The sequence below is a fragment of the Sphaeramia orbicularis genome, chromosome 6, assembly GCF_902148855.1.
Source record: "Sphaeramia orbicularis chromosome 6, fSphaOr1.1, whole genome shotgun sequence".
NCBI lineage: Eukaryota > Metazoa > Chordata > Actinopteri > Kurtiformes > Apogonidae > Sphaeramia > Sphaeramia orbicularis.
Window position 1 is genome coordinate 40075350 of NC_043962.1, and position 27400 is coordinate 40102749.

General features: G+C 38.2%; 1 protein-coding gene across 1 annotated transcript; it reads left to right on the plus strand.

Annotated features, from left to right (window-relative positions):
* Nucleotides 1–27372, plus strand: LOC115420642 (plasma membrane calcium-transporting ATPase 2-like). Its single transcript, XM_030136040.1, has 22 exons — nucleotides 1–295; nucleotides 1698–1941; nucleotides 3356–3553; nucleotides 6856–7113; nucleotides 7629–7754; nucleotides 8651–8758; nucleotides 10680–10805; nucleotides 11533–11559; nucleotides 14790–14933; nucleotides 16071–16285; nucleotides 17247–17489; nucleotides 18520–18761; nucleotides 18843–19080; nucleotides 20491–20670; nucleotides 22179–22266; nucleotides 22378–22484; nucleotides 22689–22880; nucleotides 23279–23492; nucleotides 23647–23858; nucleotides 23939–24046; nucleotides 24194–24373; nucleotides 26564–27372. The coding sequence occupies exons 2-22, from the start codon at nucleotides 1791–1793 to the stop codon at nucleotides 26945–26947; spliced, it is 3741 nt and encodes a 1246-aa protein (XP_029991900.1). The 5' UTR covers nucleotides 1–295; nucleotides 1698–1790; the 3' UTR covers nucleotides 26948–27372.
* Nucleotides 27373–27400: the final 28 nt, after the last annotated feature.

Below are 27400 nucleotides of genomic sequence, written 5' to 3' on the forward strand. Positions count from 1 at the left end.
TCTAATTAGATTAAGCAAGGCTTTCCTCAGATAATCATTTAGCCAGCTCCTGTTTTTTTCTCCGATGGAGCGTTGCTGCTGACTGCAAGCTTGCTGAAGGTCAAACTAAAAGTGTGAACAACAGGCAGTTTTTGGGAGTAAATTGTGGTCTTGGAGTGGGTCTGCAGGCTGCTGGCTTTGGAGCTGTGGCTGGGTTATGGGCTGTTTCTGGAGATCTGTGTGTGACGCTGCTCAGTGTAATCGGACCGCCACTAATACCTGCTCCTGCTAACACAAGGCGATGGGGGAAGTTTCTGTAAGTAAAGCCTTCATTCTTACATACAGCTGATACTCTATTTAATATTGTTTCCATACTGTGGAAAGCTGGCTGCTAAGTTTATTCTGCTTATTGACAAAGGTACAGTTTGTGTAGTTCCATGTAATTCTAGCACGAGTAATATGTAAATAAAATAAATCAGTTGTATCTTCTGTAAAATAATCTAATTCTCAAGGTGATTATTTAAATCAATCCTTAGTTTCATCTTTTGTTCATGGGTTCTCTTTTGTTTTCAACTGTTGTTAATTAGCTAAATGAAATTAATGAAGCTTTAGTGTTGTGAAGTAAGCAGGAGAGCTTTATTGACTAGTGTAACCATCTTGACTTCTGTTCAGCTCATTTCTTTTCCTCCTCCTTAAACAGGCTGCTTCTCTCACTCAGATTAGTTCTGGGCTGACTGATTGACACAGATTACTGCTGAAGGCACAGAGGTCACAACCTAACCTATGAGGGACAATTACAAATGCTTTTAGTTCACACACCAACAGATATACTCATGTATTCTCAGACTTGATTTCAGCTCAAAGATTTTATGTTTTTACCGTACATTTGGAATACCAAATAACAAAAGTCTGTGAGGGTCAATGTAGCTCAGACAGCAGTCAGTAAGAAATACAACAAAAATACAACATATACCTACATAAACAAACATAGTCAAATTCACTGCTGTCAAATCTTTCATTGTAACAAAAACAATAAGACAGAGCAGTGTAAAATGGTAAAATTTAATAAATAAACAGGCCAATACAGGGTAAAAAACAAAGATAACGTCACTAAACACATTTGTTTAAAAAGCAAATAAAGGTGTTCCTAATGCATTAACAAACTTGATGTATCTGTTTTTTTGCTCCACTAACCTCTGCCTTTTAAACGTCTGATATAAAGAGTGCTAGGAGTTCAATAAGAGGGGCTTTCTGTTTAGTTTATACATAACAAGCAATGATTTTTCAAGTCCTGAACCACACTAATGCAATATTTTCCTAAATATAAATCAGTTAAATTCTGTTTTTTAGGTTGATAATGTGTTTTATCTGCAATTGCCATTTTACAATGGATGCATGCTTGTATTTGTCAAATTTGATATGAAATCAATAGTTTATAAGGTAGTCTACATTCTATACATTCTTTAGTCTTTTTAACTATTATTCTGTCTGTGAAATATGAAATTAAATATGCTAAAATATACATCATGTTTGCAAAGAAAATCTACCATTCTATTTAATACTGTTTAGATATTAAAACATATTATCATTTTAGTCATTTTTAATCTGCATTTGATTATAAATAGATAAACCCCACCATTGTAGAAACAGTACCAACTCCCCTCCCTTAATATCTACTTTCCTTCTAAACCTAAAGTCTTTTATCCATCCTCCCACAGTCACAGAGTCCCTGTCAAGGTGGATCTCCTCAGGGTGGCCACTGAATCTCAATTTTTGGGCAAGGCCTGTATCACGCCCCAGAGGACAGAGTCATGGCCAACTACAAGCCAGAGTTCAGCTGCTCTATACAGGAGCTGCGTACTCTTATGCAGCTCAGAGGAGAGCAGGGGCACAGGAAGATTCAGGAGGAATATGAAGATGTTCATGGCCTATGCTCCAGGCTGCGGACGTCACCTGTCGAAGGTAAATAAATGTGTGTTCAGTGTCTATTGTCACACATACGCCTTCAGTGCCATTTTCAGGGTCCCAGCATCAATAACATGATTCTAAAATTGAACATCAATTTAGATACACTTCACTTCAGTTATAACAACTGTGGTGTGGCTCAGACCCCTCCCCCTGCTGATGTGGGCATCATTGAACCAACCACAGACAGTCTAACCTGAAGTCTTGCCAGAGGAAGTGTTGATTATGTGTTTGTTTAAGTCATCTGTGACCTGCAGTCTCTGTTGGTAGTGTTCTGCTCCTCAGCAACTTCAGGGCCAAATGGACACATTGTGTTAGTTGGAGTGGTGAGGTAGGGGTTAGTTAGGGTAAGTAGGGGTGAGGGTCGGTGTGGTACTCATGTCCTTTTAACTTCATTTTTAATTTTCAGTTCTTACCACAGGTTTATCTGTGGTACCAGATGGTTTCAGTGGATTCATGTCCTACCTTCACATCACTGATATTTTGTCTGTCATAGTTTCTCATGCCAGTTGTTGTCCTGTGTGACACATTACATGACGAAATGAAGCCATGACTGGGCTGGGTCTTAAGTGTTTGGATGGGATCACATGTGGTAGCATTTGTTGAAGACATGTGAAATAAAGATATGGATCATCTCAGGGGCTCTCTTATGTCCTCTGACATTTTGCTCCTTATCAATAATTCATTCAGTCTGTCCATCTTGCATGCACTCAATAAACACCTTCAGTTTCTCACCCCCTGCAGACATAGAGAAGGAAAATGTCAGCAGCAGCTTGAAATCAGCTGAAAATCTATCACATTGCACTGTGTGTCATCATGCCAATAGCTAGAGGAAGCTTCTTTACCTTTCAGCATGATCCTATTCATGTAAAGGAAAGGATTTGGTCAGAGTAACACACTGAGTTCATATTTTCATTTTCAGATAGCACCAGCTGCAGTGGGTCCACAGGGACCCAACCCAAACATGTCCATGCATGTTCGGCTAAATGCAAAGCAGTTTGCTTTCTGTTCCAACATCCAACTAAAATACACAGTAAAATGAACACGGTTGTGTTCTGTGTTGAGTAAGACAGTATACCACTGACATTATATTGTTTTTACAGTTGTACAATTTTCAACTATATTTCCATGTATCATAAGAAACCAAAAATGCCTCCTTGGATTAGTTTACATTATTGTTTGTGTTGGCTTGATTAAGGCTTGGCTTAACCACATCATTTGTTCCTGACTTGATGTTAAATATTTGTTGAATCAAAGTAGCTAGATATTGTTGTCGACATTCATGAGACACAGCAAGGTTCAGCTAATGGGACATCACTCCTTATGCAATATATTGAATTTATCCTTCAGACTTGCCAACATGTGAACCATTAGACTTTAAATAATCCTGTTTATGTGTCTCCTCCTACAGGCTTAGATGGAAGCCCAGAGGACATCGAGAGGAGAAAACAAGCATTTGGACTGAATATCATACCACCTAAAAAACCAAGAACCTTCTTGGAGTTAGTGTGGGAAGCCCTTCAGGATGCAACACTTATCTTTCTGCAAGTGGCAGCCATCATTTCATTATGCCTTTCTTTCTACAAACCGCCAGATGGTGATACACAACGTGAGTTCATCCATTCATCTTTTACATGAAGCTGTATGTACCATGGTTGTCAGGTGATCAGATGTCCATTGTATTGTTAGTCCTTTCCATGACCATCAGTGTTGTCAGCAGTACCGTACAAAACTCACATTCTTTTATGTTCAAGTGGCCTCTTATTTGTAAAAAAAAAAAAAAACATTTATTTTTTCCACAGTTAAGTAGTTAAGTCTCACAAAGCTGTGATAGCCTTTGTCACTGATTTCACAGACATGGTCATGAAAATTATAAAGACTATTATTCTATTCTATTCTATTCTATTCTATTCTATTCTATTAGAAATTATTGAATATTAATGTGGCATACAGTCAGGTCCATGACTATTTGGACAATGCCACAAGTTTTATTATTTCTCCTCTGTACACCATCACATTAAATTTAAAATGAAGCAGTCAAGAAGTTACTGAAGTGTGGCCTTAAAGGGGTTTGACAAAAATATTTAATAATATCAACCACTTAGAAATTACAACCATTTTAAACATATTCTCATGTTCAAAAATAACTGGACATTGCCAGGTATGGCCTGTCCCCTCATTATTTTGTGCCACATTAAGCAGAAGAAAGATCTGGAGTTGAATCCAAATGTTGAATTAGCATTTGCATATAAGGTCCAAAGATGTGTCAAAGTGTGGGAGGGTGTCATTCGACTGAAAAAACAAAAGAAATCTATCTGTTACGTAGTGAAAATGAATCTGTAGATGAGTTCAGCAAAACTAAAAAGGACTGGAAGATCACAGAAGACAATTTAAGAGGCTGATCACAGAATTATTTTGTTGGCAAAGAAAAACCCTTTTACAACATCTAGCCCAGTCCAGAGGACACTTGAGGAGATAAGTGTGTTATTATCAGTTGAATGTAAATATAGAGGGTTGACTACAAGGTGCAAACCACTGTTAACACTTAAACACAGGAAGGCCAGGTTAGAAAGCCTACCCAGTTCTGGACTAAATTTTTCTGAACAGACAAAATCAAGACGAACTTTTACCTGACTGATTGGAAGAAAAAAGTATGGAGACGGAGAGGAACAGTACAAGACCCATAGCATACCATGTCAGTCATGGTGGAGGCAGTGTTATAACATGGGCATGTAAGGCTGAGAGTGGAACTGGGTCACTGGTGTTTATTATGATGTGACCGGTGATGGAAATAACAGGATGAATTCTAAAGTATACAGGTCTGTCCTCTCTGCTCAGATTCAGACAAATGATGAAAATGGAAAGGATGGCATTTCACATTGCAGATGAATAATAACCAAAAGCATCCTGCAAAAACATCCCAATAGATTTTGAAGGTAAAGAAATAGGATGTTCTTCAGTGTCCAATCTGATCTCAACTCAAAAGAGCAGATTTCCAGTTACTGAAGAGCACATTGAGGGCAGATAGACATGCAAACAGCAACGGAAGGTTGGGGTAGTAAAGACCTGGTGAAGCATCTCCAGAGAGGAAACTCAGTGTTTGTTGATGTCCATGGGCTCCAAACCTCAGGATTTTCATCCCAGTATTAAAAACAGTCTTCATACTTTTAACAGTATGAGTTTATCCAGTTATCTTGGGTTGTTGAAAATGAATGGACTACATTAAAAATAGTTACAATTCATACAATATTTGCAATATTTTGCATTTTTGTTAAAATCCCTGAATTAAAGTTGAAAACCCACACTTCAGTCACATCTGGATTGCTACAAGCCCCCTGTGGTGGTGTGCAGAGACCCAGTTACAAAATGTGTGTAACTGTACAAATACTTATGGGCATGACTGCATTTAATAGAAATATTCTGCAAAAATAACTTGATCAAAACAAGAATTAATATACAGAATGAATTTAGAGGGTATGTATTCATAAAGACAGACATGAAGACAGAGGAGAGACACAGATTATGTGCCCATTTTCCATGTTCACAACACCACATGAGGCATTTTATATATTATTATTTGTCTTCCAAAAGTGATAGAGGAGATTACTAAAACACTGCGACCATTGGGTCTGAACAATGCAATTGTGAAATAATTTCAATCAGTGACAGAAAATACTTGATCAACACAGTATTTGAAATTACGGAGATGAAGCATCAGGCTAAAGATGTGCCTTTTGTGAGTATAGTTTGTGTGAATGAAGGGATGCTTCACTCAATGTTCAAAATCAATGTTCTGGCAACAGAGATTAGTCACTACTGTGAGAATCAGTAGAAACTACTGGATACATTGCAGGCCAGTAGCATTCTATAGTTCAAGTACAGTACAATTTCTAGGTTTTACTTGTATTTCCACGTGTTCACTGTCTTGTAATATGTTATGAAAACAGTTAAGTTGCACTCAGAGCAGTAAAAAGTGAAAAATCTGGTAGAGTTTGGTTATTATATACCAAATACCTATACCTACTGTACCTACCTATACCTACTCACTGAAGATAACTAGAGGTATCATGAACCATAATTGACCTGTGTTTCATAGGGTTCTGCCCTCATGGTTTAGCACACTTGTGAGTTGCAGATTAATTAAAAATATAATCATCATAGCTGAACTACAGTTTCATAATTGTTGTGACTTAAATTTCCACAAATACTTTTCTGTTTGAAACTTAATGCCTCTAAAATCCCATAGCCCCACAGAGTTTCTGTCTTGTGGGCTGTTTTTAGCTGCTGTCAGTCACCAAAGTTGTATCAGTGTCTGGTTTATAAGGTGTTTTGCTGTCTGTTTAAGGGACCCATTCACCCACTCTAACATCTTCAACAAACTCCTCTGTTACCTGCACAGCTAGAAACACCTTTTCAGATTCCTCACTCTAAGCCCTTATTATTTCCTTCTGTCATAAGTGTATGAAATGAAAATAAACAAACATTTTCAGCCTCACTTCATCATCTTACATGACCTTATCAAAATAGCATTAGCTTCAAATTAAAGCCTAGCTTGAGGTAAAAATCATTTGTCTGTGTTATCTATGCAATGAGTTTATGAGGGTTTTTTTTTTTTTTAATTTATTATCACTCTACAATTTAAAAAAGTGAATATTCAAATTCTGAAATTGAAACACCAATCTCTACCCACCAATTGAATATCCAAGTCCAACCATAATCATTTCAGAATCAGCAAGGAAATTGTTGAGTTCGCATGTCTAAATGCAAATCCCATTAGAGACCAAGAGTCTGGGTCATGATTAGATTTAACTTTTTGCCTCACTGTGCAGTGTGTCACTTCCTGTGAGTTTGAAATGTTTTGGTGTAAAGGGGGCTTCAACTAACATTTCTAAAACTACCCTGTGTGTTCAGACTGCGGGGAGGCGGTGGGTGGTGTGGAGGACGAGGATGAGGCGGAGACTGGGTGGATTGAAGGCGCTGCCATTCTTCTTTCGGTGGTCTGCGTGGTTCTGGTGACAGCCTTCAATGACTGGACTAAAGACAAGCAGTTCCGTGGCCTTCAGAGCCGAATAGAACAGGAGCAGAAGTTCACGGTAGTCCGAGGAGGACAGGTGACTCAGATCAAAGTGTCTGAGATAGTGGTGGGAGACATCGCACAAATCAAATACGGTGAGAAAACAAAACACTTTCTGAATTACACTGAAATGTACTGTGTTAAAGGGTCAGTTAAAGGGTTTTTTCATGGGGCTCTCATTTTTTATGCAATGCCCAGTGCACAGATAAAATGGTCTCAGTACATTTTTACTTTACATCTGTGCTTGTATAACCTTAGTGCATGTTTATACACCAGCCCATTACACTAGTTTCATCTAGAAATAACTTTAATGTCTTTTTTTGAAATGAGCCACCAAGTCAGTTACATATGCTCAATGGGTATTGTGTATTTTTTGTCCAATTGACCAAAAATGCAGCCTATGTAAGTTTAGAAATAGAAAAATAAACCTAGATTTCTCAAGCAATGTCAGACATATAATACTATGAGAAGCAGTTCCATAAAATCTGGCCTTAGTGTTGATTTTCAGTTTTATTTGCAAAGCTTTTCAGATGCCTGCCATCTTCTTTTGTGGCGGAAACTAAGTGTTTTACCTGATGAATATTATTTAAATGCGTTGGTGTATTTTCAGGTGACCTCCTCCCTGCTGATGGTGTCCTGATTCAGGGCAATGATCTGAAGACTGATGAGAGCGCTCTGACTGGAGAGTCTGATCATGTCAAAAAGTCTGTGGACAAAGACCCCATGATGCTTTCAGGTGCTTTTTCTACTCCATTATCTTCAAATTACAGTTAGGATCACTGTGACCTGTGCTGTCATTATCAGTTGTTGCTGTTATTTCTGTCTAAATTTGCATTATAAACACTGAACAGTAAAAGTCATTCTCTGAACGCATACAGATTTGAACCTCCAAAAATAAAATAAAAAATTCACCCCCTTGGATGGTTTTCACTTTTATTCTACAAGAGATAAAAACATGGTCAACATAATTTGGCTTTTTGAAAAAAAAAAGTTCAAAACATCTTTCATGTTAAAGTGAAACCAAATGCATACACAGTAATGTCAGTTAATTACAAATGTATGATGTAAAATAATTGCATAAATGTTGTATAGATTATAAATATAAAAAAATAAATAAATTAGGAATATAAAAATGGTTTAAAGACAAGGTGAATATTCTTGAGTGGCCAAGTCCAGACCTCATTCCAACGGAGAACCTGAAGCTAGACTTGAAAAAGGCTCTTCAGACCAAATCACGATTCAACCTAAAACAGCTTCAGTAATGTTGGAGAAAAGAATGGAGTAAAATTGAGCTTCTTTGTGTGTAAGCCTTTGAACTTTCAATGTGCATTACTATGAAGATATTTGTTTTCACTTTTAAGATTTTTTTCTTTGCCAAATTATATTGACCATGATTCCAGTTTTGAAAGCAATAAAAGGGGAAAACATCCAAGGGAGTGAATATTTTTTTTAGGTACTGTATATTGTCAGGTGTTTTCAAAACATCAAATCACATTTTTTTACAGTCTTTATAGCAAATGAAAAAAATAAAACTTTACAAAGAGCACCAATGGAGGATCCCTCTTCTGGACACAAGAAATGTGTTTCATAACTTACACTGCAAACAGAAATAACAACCTTCCTATCTCTCAGGTACCCATGTGATGGAGGGCTCTGGAAAGATGTTGGTCACTGCTGTGGGTGTGAACTCCCAGACTGGAATCATCTTCATGCTGCTTGGTGCTGGTGAAGAAGATCAAGGTGATCACAGTGGTTTCACATTCACTCATTCATACACACTAAAGACACACATTGACTCAACTATCAGAAGCAGTTTGTGACACATTGACATATGGATTAGTGGATTAGTAGACGATCCACTTCACACGCTGAGCTGTACAAAGTCCACACTGACTGTGTTGATAAAGTATGTGTGTTAACATGTTTTTTTACTAGTAGTATTATTTAGACTCATACAGCATTATTACCAAAAATAAACCTACAGGTGATGATAAGGATGCACAGTAGATACTAAGGTTGCAACAGAATGAGAGTCTCAGTGTGATTACGCAAAATATCACTTGTTCTTGATATATGATATTACACTTTTATTATCAGTGTGTTTGGTCCATATTTGAATGAAAACAATAGGGATTTTTTTAGTTGAATAATTGTTTTATTATAGATGAATCTTGAAATTTTAAAGCTACCTTGACCATATTAATCAATACAATTATAAACATGATAGTTAAAATAGCATGTACCTATGACACAGAACTAAAGGATGACGTTTACAGCAGTGGTGGAAGATGTATACACATTTTTGACCACCTTAAGAGTACTAATACAACACACTTTTCTGTTACAAATAAAGACTTGCATTGATAATATTACCAAGGTAAAAGTATTTAATCGGTGAAAATGTTCCTCAGTTCAAAGTATCAGAGGTAATTTATTATTACTTATTCACCACTGAAATGCCTGTATTTGAACATGTGAGGTAACTTTATGTCATTCTCTTTTTCAAAAACTGGAAGTTGACACGTTTCAATTTCTTGCCTGGTACATTTGGTTGTGCTATGATGTGCATTCCTCATGAGTTTTTGAGGGTAAACCAATTGTCATAGGGTAACTTGAAAACTCATAATGGTCAGTGCCGTATATTTGTATTTTGGAATCCAGATGCTTTTCTCACAGATGAACATGGTGAACAAATTTATAATTAGTCAAACGTCCATTACATTTACATTAAGGTTAGTTTTTAATAGTCCCCACCTGCTGTTGTATAAATCTGTCCATGTTTTCAAATGGAAACACATTTTCTTTAGTAGAGCCTGCATTGAACTTTATATTTTATTGTCTTTGAACCTGTTCTCTATACTTGGAATGCAGGATATACAACTAAAATATCTCTATTCAGGCATGGCATTATAATTTTTGTCATGATATGATTTTTTAATCACTGTGGAAAGAGAGTCTGTGTAGAGAGAGGGAATTTGACTGTCAAGATATGTCCTTTATCACACCTTGATCAGTTTCAGGCCTTGTAACTGTGTGTATTGGTTCACTGGAATGACCTGCTCGGCAGCTAATGACAAATAGCCACAGTTAATGTTATCAGTAACACCTGTGCTTTACCTACTTGTACAAGCCAAAATGTCTGGTGTGAAAAAGGTCCATCTTGATCCAAGTGCGTCATCAGTGGCAGGCGCACTTGACCATGGTTTGGCACAGCCTCAAATGAACTGTGCAGCGTGGACTGTGCACTGTGCTATTTTTGCTTCTATAGCCTTAGTGCACCTTTGTAAGTGTGTGACACTTCTGTAGTTTCGTCAAGAAACAACTTTAACATCTTTTGTTGAAGTGAGCTACCAAGTGAAGGATAATATACTCGATGGCTATTGTGGAATTTTTGTCCAGTTGACCAAAAATACTGCCTCTTTAAGCTTTAACAACAAATATTTTACAGAAAAACTAATTTATATTTCCTGAGTAATGTGAGACATGCTGTATAGTACTGCAGTGAGTATCAAAATATTTCATTACAAATCTCACTTTAGTGTTGATTCAGACATGTTCATTTTTATTTCTACGGCTTTTCAGATGCCTGCTATCATCTTTTTGCTAGAAACTAAGTGTTTTACCTTATGGGTGTTATTATGGTGGGCTGATGTATTTTCAGGTGACCTCCTCCCTACTGATGGTGTCTTGATTCAAGGCAATGATCTGAAGACTGATGAGAGCGCTCTGACCGGAAAGTCTGGTCATGTCAAGAATTCAGGGGAGAAAGACTCCAAGAAGCTCACAGGTGCTTTGTTTTGCTCCTTTATCTTTAAATTACAGCTAGGGCACTGTGCTATCATTATCCGCTGTTATTAGAATGCAGGTTGCTGTTACATCTCTATCTATTATACACACTGAACAGTAAACCTCATTCCTTGAATACATACAGCTTTGAACCTCCAAAAATACGAAAGAATTGGAAATGTTAGACTGTAAAAAAGGTGAAAACAATAGTGTGTACTGTACAGTTCCTAAGAAAGTATACATCCCTTTGGATAGTGTGGAAGGTCTCATAACTGGTTAATCACTATTGATGCTGCACAACCAGTTGAGAGAAAGGGATATTCAACAGTATGGGTCAAGGAATCAATACAGTAAAAATTCCAAATCCTTCAACATCCACTGAAGTTCATTTAATTCCATCATTAACAAAAGGAAGGAATATGGCATATGTGTAAATCTGACAGATCATCGCACACACCATCCATGAACGTGAAGCATGGTGGTGACCGTATCATGCCTTTCAGCAGCAGTTAATGTCAAGTCAGAGATCAATGACCTGAAACATATTACAAAAGCTGTATGGAAATGGTTTAAAGACAACATTTTGAATATTCTGGAGCAGCCAAATCAAAGTTCAGACCTCCATGTGAATTTGTGGCTATGATATAAATGTTTGTTTTCCTTTCAATGTTTTATTAATGTTTTGTGATTGAATAACTGAAGCTGATTTTTTTTTTTTTAATCTACAGGTAAAAAAGCAAAGAAAGACAAAAAAGGTGAGCGTCTCATCATTCTGACTCTGTAATGTCTTCACAGTGAGTTTATCTGTGGATTTATTTGTGTTATGCACATACATAAATTGAGAACAGGAAACATATGCAAGCACTGAAGTATTTTGTAGCAAATGCTCATTTGCAGTGTATTACTATTATATTATAATTATTCATAGAAGTACTTAGTCTGCTTCATAAATGACCTATCCTCCAAGATTAAATATAATATTTGTTATGGCTATATTATTTATAATTGTTACTTATATAACATTTCTCAAACGGGTTTGTAAACAAGGCTATTGAATCTTCACTCCTGGGACTGGTGTTCTACTGAATGTTGTGCATGTGTAGATAACGAGGATAAGATGTGAAATAAAACATAAAATGTATGCATTGCATCTCAGCAATGCAGTAAATGAGAAAACCAGAGCTGTTTATACATTGTTCTGCCTGTCCCTGCATGCTGTTATTAGTTGGAGTTGCAAAGTGACTATTGAGAAGCTGAGGCTCAAAAGGGTTTCAAACACAGCAAAACCAGAGGAAAATAGAAAATACAGGCAGGGGGTAGGGCTTCTGCACTTAAATACACTATCATACACTGACAGGAGGGTAAAAAAGTGACTGGTGGCTGCAAAAGATTATTATTTTATGAGTCTATATATTGTTTTTAGGGCAATGTTACATACTTTGCCTTTAAAGACCCTTGATGCATGCTTGTTGAAGGTGTTTTCCTGACAATCTTCTGTAGGGTGTGGATCAGGGTATTTTAATTTGTCATTTAATGGGTTTTTTGTCACTGTTTTTAGCAGAACAGCCTTGGCACCATAATCTATGAATTAATCTGTGAAATCCATTTTAGTGTAGTTAAAGGTTTTTCTGGCCACAGTGAATTCTGTTGGAGAACAGGGGTGCATGGTGTATACTGGGTTCAACATTACGACTCCTGTAACTTCCCAGGCGGGTATGTGTGTGTCTCTGTGTGTCTGTGTGGTCTGAGCGGCAGCAGCAGGTGCTCCTGACTCCGTTGATGGTGATTAGGAACAACCAGATTATCGGCCTTAAGCTTGGCAGCTGCTTTCTTCTCCTCCCTGCTGCTGCCTGCTTGTCCACTAATAACCTCGTTACTGAGCAAGGATCAGCACACTCACACACACTCACACACATAGTACATATACACACCTGCAGATATCCTCGCACTCACATTCAAGTGGGTTTTTTGTTCCTGTACTGATGTATTAAGTATATAGATGATGCTGTCAGTAAACGGGACATTTGATTTAGTTTGGTAGATCTCACTACTGACCCCACTTTTTCTACTTCTCTGCTTTTTATTGACGGTTTGGCTACAGTCATGGATGCTCTATGTTACATTAAAGTTTTGTGCATTTTCAACAACTATTTACTATCACCATCTGACCAATCACACATGGTAAAATTTATTTAAATTTTTAATGAAAATGCATTACTTGTGTTCTTGCTTTTAAATATGTTTGGAAAAAAACACTAATTACGCTGTAACAAAGCAAGAGTAGAATCAATAACCACTAATGATGACTGTGCAGCCTGGACAGACACACTACATCACAACAGGATAATGTGGAGAGTGGTCTAAAAAACTAGATATAGTTTTATAGATACAATACTTCATCACAGAGTACTGAGACCAGACTTGAGAACATTGAATTTAGTGTTTGGTTGAAGTCTGATAAAAACAACTAATTAAAAACCAATTGATCCTTGGAACTTTTGGTTCCAGAGCCACATTAGAGCTACAGTTTATGTGAAGTCAATAAACCCCAAACCACCATCATCTAGTATTGCTGTATATTTACTGTACAAATGTAAGTCTCAGACAAAAATCAGACTTCATATAATCTATGCTGTGTTTTGCCAGTATTGATGTTGAATATGTGTTAAATTAGATTCATAATCTTAGTCTTATCCAGTTGGTAAGTCTGACATCACAGCCCCTTGAAACTAATTTCCATGTCTAAACCGAGAGGAGCCCTTATGCTGGTTTACTCTAACCTCTCTTTTGTGAGGTACCATTTTGAGTTCACACTTTGTGTTCAGCTGTGTGTTGACATGAATTGTTACTTCCCCAAGTGGGAACTGGACAACTCAAATAAAAGGCTGATGAGCCAAACATGAAGTGTGAAGAAGTTGCAAGTCATAAAAGCCATTTTCTACATCAGTGGAGCCCATAAAGATCTAATTTAGCAGATGCAGTGGTAGCTAACAAGTTAGCACCCAATTTAATTTTTTTTGCCTTTTTATTAAGACTTGTAACTCACTTATCAGTCTCATCCGCTTCGTCTGTGCTTTATTACCACATATAAAGTGGTGGAATGAAAAGCTGGATGTTTTATGGACTCAGGGACACAGTACTGCAGCAGATTGAACACAGAAGAACTTCATCCAGAAATAGGAAGTGATGTCATGGCTTAATAACCAGATATTCTTAAAAAGTCTCATATTGAATTAGTTTAAACTGGCATAAACTGTAGTATTATGGGTTTATACAGTAAATGAAATTGACCTCACTGACCAGTATCGTTAACACTAACTAACTCAGTGGTTTCCAACCTTTTTTGGCCCGTGACCCCATTTTAACATCACAAATTTCTGGCAACCCCAGACATTCAAAACTGAGACTTTTTTTTTTTTTTTGTTAACATTTATTTGTTTTTGATCATGTAATAGTTTGCTGTACTATGTTGCAAATAAACGTTAATTTTAGACGACATTTAGGCTATATAATGTATATTATTATGGACGGAGGCAGAAAAGCCAGGTGTAGATTACTGCACAAAGGGAGAATTTTATTTTCCTTGGTCAAGATATGTACAGTCAGTCCAGCTTGGATTTAAAAGGCTGACAATTAATACTGAACAAATAATAACTCAAACTATGAATTATGAAAGAGCTGCAGCATCTGAAACCAGCCACAATGAACATTTGAAAGATAAACAGTACCACAGTACTTAAGTTTTCTGCTTCAGAGTTTGTCATGTCTTTTATGTATTGTTATTGTCTCTCTCAATTCACCATATATGTTTTATTAGCAAGTTTGTTTGTTTGTTTGTTTTTTTTATCAATTACTAGAAATTTCAAGTAACCCCATTTGAATTCCAGGCGACCCCAACCCGATCCCAAGGTTGAAAAATGCTGAACTAACCTGACCACATTGCAGTAAAACAGGATGTTCTAATAATGTCCTGTGTGTTTTGTAGGAAAAAAGAAGGACGAAGGTAATGCAGAGATGCAACCACTAAATTCAGATGGAGAACCAAAAAAGAAGAAAGCCAATCCACCAAAGGAGAAGTCAGTCCTCCAAGGGAAGCTGACCAAACTGGCAGTACAGATTGGCCGAGCAGGTACGAATCAGAGAGTTGGTGTTAATATCACCATGGGAGAGCCATCATTACTCTGCTTTTTCCAAATAAACAGTATACTGGCCTATTAATGTTTAGTTAAGCATTTTGGGAATCTTAAACAACCACTCTGTAGAGATGCATGTCACCAGATCATAAAGGGATGTAACTTAATGCCTATATTGCTGCAGGGCTAAGGATTCAGATTCAGAAATTTTGGATATTTTATTGACACTGGATGGCTCAGCAGCTACCTGTTAAAATCTTTTGTCATCATTTGTCTAAGTTTCACAGTTTATCTTGTCCTACGCCTCAGTGATGAATATAATTTACATGTAAAACTAACATAACCCTGGATTAAACTGGCTGCAAGTGATTTAAAATAAGAAGAGGGTATGATGTAAATCTCTCTGCTTTATTTCTTTCTAATGTCTGTGTCTGTACACCCATCCCTTATTTGATTAACACTATGTATATTAATCTCGTAAACTATATCTAAAATGAACACAGTGGGAACATTTCCTTATAGTCACAGGAGTTGCCATGTTGCTTATGTGACACAATATGCAGGAGAGATGTAACATGCTCCGGCCACCTGTGTCTGATGGATTCCAGACTGTGATTGGTCATGACCACTCTCAGTCACCTGCAAAATGACAATATGAACATTAACTGTTCAAATCTACAGGGTGTCCCATAAGTCTCCATGCATAGGAAAAATAAACGTTTCTTGACATAAACCATTTTTATTTATATAATATGCTCTATATGACTGCCATTTTGTCGGGAACACATTTCAATGCGTGTCCTCCACTGCTGAAGAACTATAAAGAAGAAATATAAAGAAATACATGTTAGAACCATATGTATTATGTCTCCTATGTATGGAGACTTATGGGACACCCTGTACATAAAATTCCCCAAACCATCCAGAAATTATTTGATGCGAGCTTTGAGTTTTTAGTTTAACTGAAGACAAACTGAATAACATTGAGGGTTTGGATTTATGACATCTGCTGCAGCCAGCTACTACTGACAGACTGAGAGTTTTTGGAAAGATCTCTCAAAACACTAATTTCATTATATAGTCTGTTTTCAGTCTTGCTACTGGACTAAAGTCGGTTTCTCTGTTTTTTTCAGGTCTGTTTATGTCGCTTCTCACTGTCATCATCCTGATTACTCGATTTGCAATAGACACTTTTGCAGTTCAAGGACTATCACCAACCACAGAGTGTGTGCCCATATACATTCAGTTTTTGGTTAAGTACCTCATCATCGGTGTGACAGTGCTGGTGGTGGCTGTACCTGAAGGTCTCCCTCTGGCTGTCACTATCTCTCTGGCCTATTCAGTCAAGGTCTGTATGTATACACCAGCACAGTCCACACAGTCAGCTCATGTTGTTTCTCTTCATTTAAACAACTGAAAATGTGATTGAGATTAACATGTCTTTTTTAACCCATAAAGACCCAAATATCCAACAGTGACCAAAAGCATCTACTGATGTAAAGTGTTTAATACCTGTTGATCCATGAATCCTATCAATCTATGTAAATAATTGGTGTAAAATACGGTTTGTCATCTTTTCATGGTCATCATTTGGATGTTTAGAGGCTCCGTAGTGAACGTGGAAACACTGTCATCTTCTACAACATTGATTTACCAGTAAAACCCATGGAGTTGGATCAATGAAAATGGATGGAGACACTAGGTTTATGTTCAGTTAATGATGTATTTTACTTAAAAAGTCACTTTTTCTTAAGTCTTCTCTGTTTTTGATATAATAACCCTTAAATTTAATCTCAGCATGATGATTAAAGTACATGATCAGTAATTAAATATAGCAAAATACCTGTTTTTCACTGAAAAAAAATGCAAAATAGAGAGATAATCTTATGATAAATGGTGATAAATCTCTTAACCTCCTGAGACCCGCAAAGTACAAATTTTGGCTTTTTTCCCAGTTAGATAATTGCCTATATTGGAAACATCATGATGCAACAGTTTTTCCAGATGCAGATTTTTTTTTTTTTTTTTTATGGAATGTCCTTTGTGGTGGACAGTTTTTTTTTGTTTTGTTTTGTTTGTTTTTTTTAATAAAGCTGTGAAACTCTTGTCCACAAACATGGACAGAAAACTCATAGCTGGGTCTTAAGAGGTTAAGAAAGGTTAAATGGAGAGAAAAATAAATTTGGAACTGCCACAAAAGTAGCACTGGGTCTTTATGGGTTCAAATTAAACCCCCTGAAATCTATCATCTCATTTTCAAGGGGCTTCATGTGGTTAATATTTGCTCTATGTTTCTCTCCCTTGATCAGAAAATGATGAAGGACAACAACCTTGTGCGTCACTTGGATGCCTGTGAGACGATGGGTAACGCTACAGCCATCTGCTCTGACAAGACAGGCACGCTCACCATGAACCAAATGACAGTGGTGCAGGCCCATATAGCAGGACAGTACTATAAGAAGATGCCACAGCCAGACCTGATCCCCCCCAACATCTTGGACCTGCTCGTCAGAGGTATCGCGATCAACAGCGCCTATACCACCAAGATTATGGTAAGTTATAAAAATAGCCCTCCATTCAGGAAGTGCACCTAGCTAAGCATTTGGCTGAGAGAGCAGGTCAGTTTGGAGAGCTGCCGCAGAAGCTCAGGACTCATTATGTCACTGCAAGCAACATCTATGTCGCATGAAAGGTCTTTATATAAACCAGGCTGTTTTCTGAACTGTGATATACAGAAAGATGACAAATAAAAGGAAGGAATAGGACTGTCCCTATTCATAAAGGCTCACTGAATGACCTGATGAAAATGCTGTGAGTCATTGCTGTGGCTATTGCTGACTCTAGATCTCAACCCAACTGAACACAATTGGGAGATTTTTTTTGACCGACACTTGAGAACTATCAAAACACCAAATGTGGGAAGATTATTTGGAAGAATACTTGCCTTAGAAATCACAAATGATAGAATCAAGGGCAAAGAGCGCTGGAAACGGTTCCCAGGGCACTTGGTGTAACTACAACCGTACTCAGACACTTATGTTGGTTTTTCCTTTAATTTGCTACCTGTCATTAAATCTTAATGTAGACTAGTTTAGTGCATTCTAGATCCAAAATCAGAGGAAAATGGTGTAATTTGAAAATACACATCTTACTACACTCTGCATAGACATAAAGTTGAGCAGCTGAGTCCCATCCAGCTTGCATCTCAGTCACCCTCCTACCTTTCTGAAAGTATCGGTGAAAAACCAAAATCGAGTTCTTATTAGTCAATTTTCTACAGTCAGAGACACAGACAAGGAATGGATGCAGAAATCTCATGTCCTTTCAGACCACTTCACACAACAGTATGTTGAAAAGTAATTTGGGGATTTTTGCTCTGTGGTGCTAACAAAGTATCAGTCACTGCAGCTGTACATACATGTTTTTCCTTGGTGTCATTTGTCTTAATGACACTGTCTGTTTGCTTAATCAGTGATAAGTGATGTCTGCATCTGTCTAACTCTCACACCATGTAAAGCAAATTACTCATTTTTTAAATCTGAAATATGCAGTTTAATTTCCTGTCTGTTGCTCTCCCTGCAGCCTCCAGAGAAGGAGGGTGGGCTGCCTCGTCAGGTAGGCAACAAGACGGAATGTGCCTTACTTGGGCTCATCGTTAACCTACGTAGAGACTATCAGAGTATTCGCAATGAAGTCCCTGAGGAGAGATTCATCAAGGTGTACACCTTCAACTCTATAAGAAAGTGTATGAGCACTGTGGTGAGGAACCATGATGGTGGTTACCGAATGTTCTGCAAGGGAGCGCCAGACATCCTGCTAAAGAAGTATGTTTACCACTTTTTCTGTACAGATGTGTGTGTCATAAGGATCTGAAGTAAAATCTAATCATCTATTTGTCTGTGCAGTTGCTCTAAGATCTTATCAGCCAGTGGTGAGGCCATAGCCATGAAACCTCAGGTCAGAGCCGACCTGGAGAAGAATGTCATCAAGTCAATGTCGTCTGAGGGACTGAGGACTATCTGCCTTGCCTACAGAGACTTTCCTCCCACTGAAGAAGAGCCAAACTGGGAAAATGAGCCTCAGATTTTCAGCGGACTCACGTTCATCTCTGTAGTTGGCATTGAGGACCCTGTGCGACCTGAGGTTTGTGAGCGGCACAGACAGGATGATGCAATGAAAGCAAATACATTCACAACAACACAAGCTTTACTTTTTCTGCTTTTCAGGACTATCCATGCCACACATAAAAATTATTAGAAGAGCCATTTGGGTTCAATCAAAAATACTTCATAAATAATTTCATAAATAAAATCAACTTCAGGTTAAAGTACAGATGTCAGACCTCTAGTAATCTACGCCCACATTTGTCAAACACCACAGAGCAGGAAATCTCAGGACCAACATGATTTAGTAAATGACCGTGTGTACATGCACACTAATATCCCAGTTATGATACTGATCCAAGTATTGGTTATATTTGGGATGTGGCATTTACATGGCATACAGAGGAATCTTAACACTCATGTTACTGCTGCTTTTTGTGCTGACACCTGTGATGTTAACAGCACAATGTGTTTATTTAATCTGAAACTTAATCAAAGTTTTATGTTACTGTGGTGACAGAAAACAAGGCCACTTTAGTTTACAGCAGACTTAACACTAATAAATACCAAGACCACCTTGTGGATGTGTTTTAATAGAAATCATCTACTGCCATCAATGGGAGACCAGATCATTGGGGAAAACATGTCCTCCACCTCTTGTTTTGTCAGTGTCACATTATAAGACAGGGAGGAGGTTGTGGATGCACAGCCATGACTGATGACAGACGGCTGTTATGATGGAATTCAAGAGTTCAGTGACTGGTGTTGATGCTGATACACATGCCAATGTTCCTGTAGTATTTTCCAACATGGCTTGGCTGGTTGAACTCCACATTTGTTTCATGGAAGTTGACGTCCTGTTGGTTGTTTTACTACGGACTTGAAATTGTCAACTTTCCAATGCTTTTTCCTTCTAATCTGTCAAGTATATTTAATTTTTTTCATCTTTATCGCTCCATTTGTGAGATGCTTTCAAATCAATCAAATTTTATTCGTATCGTTAAATCATAACAAAAGTTATCTCACAACACTTTTCATTTAGTGCTGGTGTAGATTAGACTCTTAATAATTATCTTTGTCACTGCTGTATTGTATTTCTGTTCTGTCATTTTGCACCTGTGCAGTTTTCTGCCACTGTCAATAACTGGGACACTTACCAGGATGTATACATGTAACAGTACCCTAGATACTATTGGAGTGTGCCAGGTAGAGTGTATCAGTTTCTCAAAACCATGATATGGTTGAATCCAGGTTACCGAAATTGGGGTAAAAGGTTTACATGCAGAAACACAAAAACAGGAAAGACCCACAGCATTTGGGATACTGTTGTAAATGCAAACACAGTCAGTGATTTACTCTGAAATGACTCAATATTCTGTTCTCAATATTGCTGAGAAAAACTAGAAAAAAATCATTCTTCATCATTATACACTTGTTTTTTGGTCATCAGGTGCCAGACGCCATCAAGAAGTGTCAGAAGGCTGGCATTACTGTCCGCATGGTGACTGGAGACAACATTGACACGGCTCGGGCCATCGCCACCAAATGTGGTATCCTGCCTCCCGGAAGTGACTATTTGTGTTTAGAAAGCAAAGAGTTCAACCGACGGATCCACAACGAACGAGGAGAGGTCAGTTTGTCTTCTGTCAGTCTAATACAAATATGATAAGGCTAACTTTGCATTTTAGCTCCATTGTGGTCCAACAAAATAGGACCTATCTTCCAATAAAATGTATTCCCTCCATGGGATGCTTTGGAAACCTATTTATAAATTGAATTATAGCCAATATAATTTGACCTTATTAACAAGAGTCTACTATAAACTCTTTGTAGTATTGGAGTGTAATGACATCTGTGTCTGGGATGTCCAGTATCTGGTTACTCAGTGTTACTGGCTACAGTTGCACCATGGTTACTGAAACAGTATAGGTCAGGGGACAGATATCAAAGAAAAAAATCTGATGTGAGCAACTGTGCGTACAACAACTGTTGGCCTGGGTTCTTCACTTGTCAAAGCTTTATGGGATAGTGGAAAAGAGGAGGACACTGTTGGAAATAATCTCAACTAGAATTTGTAAATGTAGAAGGTAAAATGAATACAGCACAATATAGAGCTGTCCTGGAAAACAATCTAATTCAATCTGCAGGGGAACCAGATTTATAATCCAACCAGACAATGACCTGAAACATAAGGCTGCACAGGAATTGTTTGAAGACACAAAGGTGAATTATTCTGGAGCATCCGAGTCAAAGCCCAGACCTCAATCCACTGGGGAATTTATGGTTGGACTTGAAAAAGTCCAACTATTGGTTGAATTCCTACCAAATTGGGTTTATAGATTGCCAGTGACCCAGAATAGATTTTGTTGCATTTTGGGAACAATAGGTCAAAGTTAAAAAAATTGAGTTAAATTTTTAAAATCTTTTTTCTCATTTACTTATAATGGGTGAAATTTCAAATGTCTGTAGCAGCAACACTATTGGTTGAATTAAACCAAATTCAGTTTATAGATTGCCAATGACCGAGAATAGATGTCATTACATTTTGGGAAACATAGGTTGAAGTTTTATTAATGAATTTTTAAAATATTTTTTCTTCTTCCATTTGCTTATAATGGGCAAAATTTCTCATGTCTATAAAAACATCAGTTTTGTTTCAATTTATTTCAAAATTGCACACATATGGAGAGGCAGTTGATCACCACACGCATAGACATGATGACATCAGCTGGATCCATGCCAAAATAAACTACAATACATGTGAGGGGCGGGGTTTGTTGTGTCTGGCACCACTTGTTGCAAAAAAGAATGGCATAAAATTCATGTGTGCAAGCCTGATTGAGACCTGCCCACTCAGACTTAATGCTGCAATTGTGGCCAAAGGTGCATCTAGTAAATACTGACTAGAAGGGGGTGGATATTTATGCAGTTACTTATTTTCATTAGATAATTTTAATTAATTATTAACCTAATAGAAATTTGTTTCCAGTTTTTTGTCAAATTGTGTATGAATTTGTTTTTATAGGCACTGGAACTTGATTGAATTGTTTTTTTGTTTTTCAATAATGAGAAAAATGCTTTTATATATTATATTATTTTATATGCTGTTTTTTTAATGTTTATTATGTTTGTCTCCAGATTGAACAGCAGCGTTTTGACAATATTTGGCCGACGCTGAGAGTCCTTGCCAGATCATCTCCAATGGACAAACACACACTAGTCAAAGGTTAGACACACTTTCCACTAGTCAGACAGGGGAGACTTTACAGACCAGCAAAAACACAGACAGATGTGGGAGGAGAGTCTGTTCAGGTGTATCTGTGTGTTGTCTTCTCAGGTATCATTGACAGCACAGTGGTGAAGCAGAGGCAGGTTGTCGCAGTAACGGGAGATGGAACTAATGATGGACCTGCCTTAAAGAAAGCAGACGTTGGCTTTGCTATGGTAACAACTGCTGCTTTCATCATTCTGCAGTGTGTGGTTAAATTAGAATTATATTTATGGTTACGTGTTATGGATTATTTTATCAGCTCAGATTGGTGGTCGTGCTTTTTGAATTTTGAAATAATTCACTGTATCAACTCATTCTCAAATACATTTCCTTTGTTGAACTTGCTTTGTAATACACACTTCTGCTGTGTTATTTAGGGTATTGCAGGGACAGATGTGGCAAAGGAGGCATCTGATATCATCCTGACAGACGATAACTTCAGCAGCATCGTGAAGGCAGTGATGTGGGGAAGAAACATCTATGACAGCATCTCCAAGTTTCTGCAGTTCCAGCTCACTGTAAATGTGGTTGCAGTCATTGTGGCATTTACTGGAGCCTGCATCACCCAGGTGAGATTCAACCCACACTGCTACCAAAATAATGGACTAATAAAATGGTGACTAGAGAGAGCAGGATTCCAGCTGGAGGCTGTTTTAGTTTCACCACAAACAACAGAATGGAATGTAGGCTCAGGTTCAGCTGGGATTTCAGTTGTATTCAGTTCAGCTCTTATGTCGTATGAGTTTAGAAACATTTGAATTATTGTGTGAATAGTGAAATAATAGATATCACTGTGTAATTAGTGATTGTATTTATATTATCAGTGACTTATTTTATGGACCAGAAATTATTAGAGGTTCAGTCATGTCATGTTTAGTGTTTCCATGTTTCCTGGTTAGTGTTGAATTTATTTTCATGTAGTTGTTTAACTTAGTTTTGACACTTCAGCAATCCTCTGTGTTTGCAGGACTCTCCTTTGAAAGCCGTGCAGATGTTGTGGGTGAACCTTATCATGGACACCTTTGCTTCACTGGCTCTGGCCACAGAGCCTCCAACCGAGGCCCTGCTGCAGAGGAGCCCATATGGCCGCAATAAACCCCTCATCTCCTACACCATGATGAAGAATATCCTGGGGCATGCCATTTACCAACTTACCGTCATCTTCACCCTGCTGTTTGTAGGTCAGTAAATGTCAGACAGTGTCAGAGGCACTGAATCACATCAGTTATCACTATTACCTTCAGTAAATCCCTATATGATTAGGTCAGCCTTAGTTTTGAAGGGACTGAGGGATTTGCAGACCTTTACAGTGAACTCCGACCTTCCTTTTCATAGGTGAGCAGCTGTTTGACATCGACAGCGGGAGGGATGCCCCCCTTCATTCTCCGCCCTCTGAACACTACACCATTGTGTTCAACACATTCGTCCTGATGCAGATTTTCAATGAGTTCAATGCCCGCAAGATCCATGGAGAAAGGAATGTCTTTGAGGGTGTCTTCAGAAATCCCATTTTCTGCTTCATTATACTGGGGACCGTCTTAGTACAGGTGACCTGCAGCAGACTGACCAGGTGCATTTTAGTGGCTGAAGAAAAGCTCTGTGTGTGACACATCTCTGTCTCCTGTAGGTGATCATTGTGGAATTTGGTGGGAAGGCCTTCAGCTGTACAAAGCTGACCATTGACCAGTGGCTGTGGTGTATCTTCCTAGGAGTTGGCAGCCTACTGTGGGGCCAGGTGAGACATGTTTGTTATAGATGCTCACACTTTTCCTATTGGTACATACATAACAACAAATTCATCCCTATCATCATTTAAAAACATAATGTAAGCCACACATGAACCTAAGTGACCTTGATGACATTCTGTCTGTGTCCCTCTCAGCTGGTATCCAGCATCCCCAGCAGGTGGCTGAAGGTCATGAAGGCAAGATGCCGTGGCAAACATAAGGAGCAGATATCAGAAGACGAACTGGAGTACAAAGATGAGATCGACCACACTGAGATAGAGCTGAGGAGGGGCCAGATGCTCTGGTGTCGAAGCCTGAACCGTATCCAAACTCAGGTGGGTTTTATCTGTATCTTTTTTTGACATACAGAGAACATGACTCAGCAGCATGACCTTCCTGACGTTCGAGAGAAATTAGACAGTTGTGGATGATTAGCTGTAGGTGTAACAACAAGGTTATGTTCAGGCAGGTTTTTAGAACATAACTGACTCTCCTTGTGTGAGGCTGATGTAAAACCCTGTTCAGACCTGACATTATTTATTTATTTTACCTTTATTTAAGTCCCATAGAGATTACAAATCTCACTTGCAAGGGAGATCTGGCCAAGGTAGCAGCCATACAAAGTCCAAACAATACAAAACATATACATGATACACAATGAACAATAAAACACAAAACAGTTATTCAACCATATCAAGAAAAACAGTGACATTCCTCCTTCACTACATTCTCCATGATACTTTTAAAATCATTAACAGAAATTAATGTGTGTAGTTTTACAGTTTTTGAAGACTATTCCACAACCATGGTGCATGGTAGGAAAATAGTTTTTCCAAAGTCTTTCAAAACTCAGGGAACAGTCAAAAGCAACCACTTGGAGGAACATAGATGGAAACTACTAGAGCTAACAAAGGAAATTACTGAGGTATTCTGGGCATTTACCCAGCAGAGCATTATAGATGAACATAAACCAGTGTTTTTGTCACATGCAGATAATGACGGTTCTTCCCAGTGGTTTGTGGTTTTATTTTTGATATTTTCAGTTGGGTTCACCTTAAAACCTGCCAGTAGTCTTTGAACCACACAGTGAATTCAATTTGTAGAAAAATTACATGGAGCAGAGACATGAAACTCATTGCTGACACTGTTGGATTCTGATAAAACTAAAGGATACTACATTGTGTCTTAAAGTGCTTCATCGTACATCTAAACTTCTAGTGTTTGACTCAGCTGAAGTGAATCTGCTCATTGGTATATGTCTCTTTGTGTCGTCATGGGTGACTACTTGTGATTGAACCTCACTTCTGAAGACCAACGTCAGTTCTATTTACAAAGACCACGTGTTGTTCTTTGCCAGTGGGGCGGCAATGTACTTCCTGCGCTTCATCTACAGGAAACTAAAATGTTACAGGATTTGTTTCCTTGGTTCCATGTTTTAGGCAAAACAAATCATCCATGATTTTTGAAGCGTTCCTAATGCACTGTAGCTCAATGGGCTTTTCAGCATTTTAACACATCATGGACGAAGCCAGTTCAGTTCGGTACGCTCTCCTGACTACATACTGACACAGAGGATGTTTGTGGAATTGGTGATCTTGGGCCTAGGATACATATACACCACTAACATAAGTTCATCCCCCTTTGAATGTTGTCTACTTTGGATTGAATAAGCCAACATGTAACTTAATCTTACGTGTGACCTGGGTCTGAGGGACTGCAGCAAAACATCCACCTGAGCATGACAGATGTTAACAGTTTTAATAAACAGCAGACAGCAGTTGGACTAAAATGGCAGCTCTGCATGTGGTAAGACGTGGCAGTATGTGTTCTGCTGCAGTTAAACATCAATGTGACATATACTGTAGTTGCAGCTGTGGATACATATCATTAACCTCATAGCATAAGTCATATTTCTGGCCAAATTGTGATATCTGTGTAACTTTACTCTCCTAACACTGCTGTTTCTTTTTTCATCACTGACTATGTCCTGAAAAAAAAACAAAAAACGTGACTTAGGCAATTATGTTCTGAGGCTAACAATAAGGATCTATAAAAACAACCGCATTATATTTGTTTCTACATAAAAGACGTGGGTCAGATTTCCTTCAAAAGTCCTCACACTCTCAAGTTCTTCATCCCTAACCTTTCTACAGCTGCAGCAATGTACAACACTAGCTGTAGTTGAATTAGAAATGCAGTCAGCTTATGCCAAAAAGTAGCACAACAGACATACAAATATCATGTAAGCAAATACGTATGTGCAAACGTTCCAGACTGCAACCTAAACCATTTCAGTTTCCAATGATAATAGTGTTTGTTCAACCAAAAAAGCCCATTCTGTTGTCATTTCTTTACAGTTCAGTGTAAATCATAACAATAATGTGCAATACTGTAAATAATGGTACTGCGAAACTGTGATACATTCATAGACCATGAAAACTCAGATACTCTTTGCAAGTGTAAAGTGACTCAGACATGACAAACCCTTCAACCCTACAGTGGTCTGACGTGTCCTTTGTCCTCAGATCCGTGTGGTGAACGCCTTCAGGGACCGTGTGTCTCCTTTAGAAAGCCTGGAGACACCAGAGTCCCGCAGCTCCATCCACAACTTCATGAATGACCCCGAGTTCCGCATCGAGGACGCTGACCCTCAGATCCCTCTGATCGACGAGGTTGACGGCGAGGACGAAGCCCCCACCAAACGCAACTCTATCTATATTCCGCCGCCACTCACTGGACTGACCACTCTGCCCCCACTGGTCTCTGCATCCAACCAGAATAACAACACCACAGACTGTGTCATTCAGATTCACAAGGACGGCGCCCGGCCCGCCCTGATTCCACTGAACTCAGCAGGGCTTCCTCCGTGTCCTGGGAGCCCCCTGCACAGCCTGGAGACCTCCCTCTGAAACCCCCTCCCCACCACACAACTACTCCTGTCCACAAGGATGCAGATGTATGAACAGACTGGCTGACGCGTTGGCCTGTTGTTTGTTGTTGTTGTTTGTAGTTTGATGTGTCACATACAGAGCGGAATTAGTTTGTGTTGAGTTGAAGGTGACGTGTTTGTTCAGATTTCAGTTGTATCATATCCTATATCAGTTGTACTCTGTAGTTTAAATGTCTAATGTTGGGTTTTATTTTAGAACCTTTTTTTAAAAATGTTTTATTTAATGTAAACATATTCAAAAGTCTTAAAACAAAAAGTTGTTTGAAATGAACAAATATTCAGAGCCAGACAGATCACATCACATGAATGAAATGTTTTGTCAGGTTAAATGACTAAAATGATTTTTTGGTTTTTGTTCAAATAAAATTATTTAATTTAAAGACATTTTCACAGCAGTCCCTCTGGTCTGTCG

What these genes read in the sequence shown, in the direction of transcription:
- LOC115420642 (XM_030136040.1), top strand. Translation starts at nt 1,791, where the DNA reads ATGGCCAACTACAAGCCAGAGTTCAGCTGCTCTATACAGGAGCTGCGT. An exon ending in AGCAAAGAAAGACAAAAAAG is followed by an intron (nt 11,560 to 14,789) that starts GTGAGCGTCTCA and finishes TGTGTTTTGTAG; the next exon opens with GAAAAAAGAAGGACGAAGGT. An exon ending in CAGACGTTGGCTTTGCTATG is followed by an intron (nt 22,485 to 22,688) that starts GTAACAACTGCT and finishes TGTGTTATTTAG; the next exon opens with GGTATTGCAGGGACAGATGT.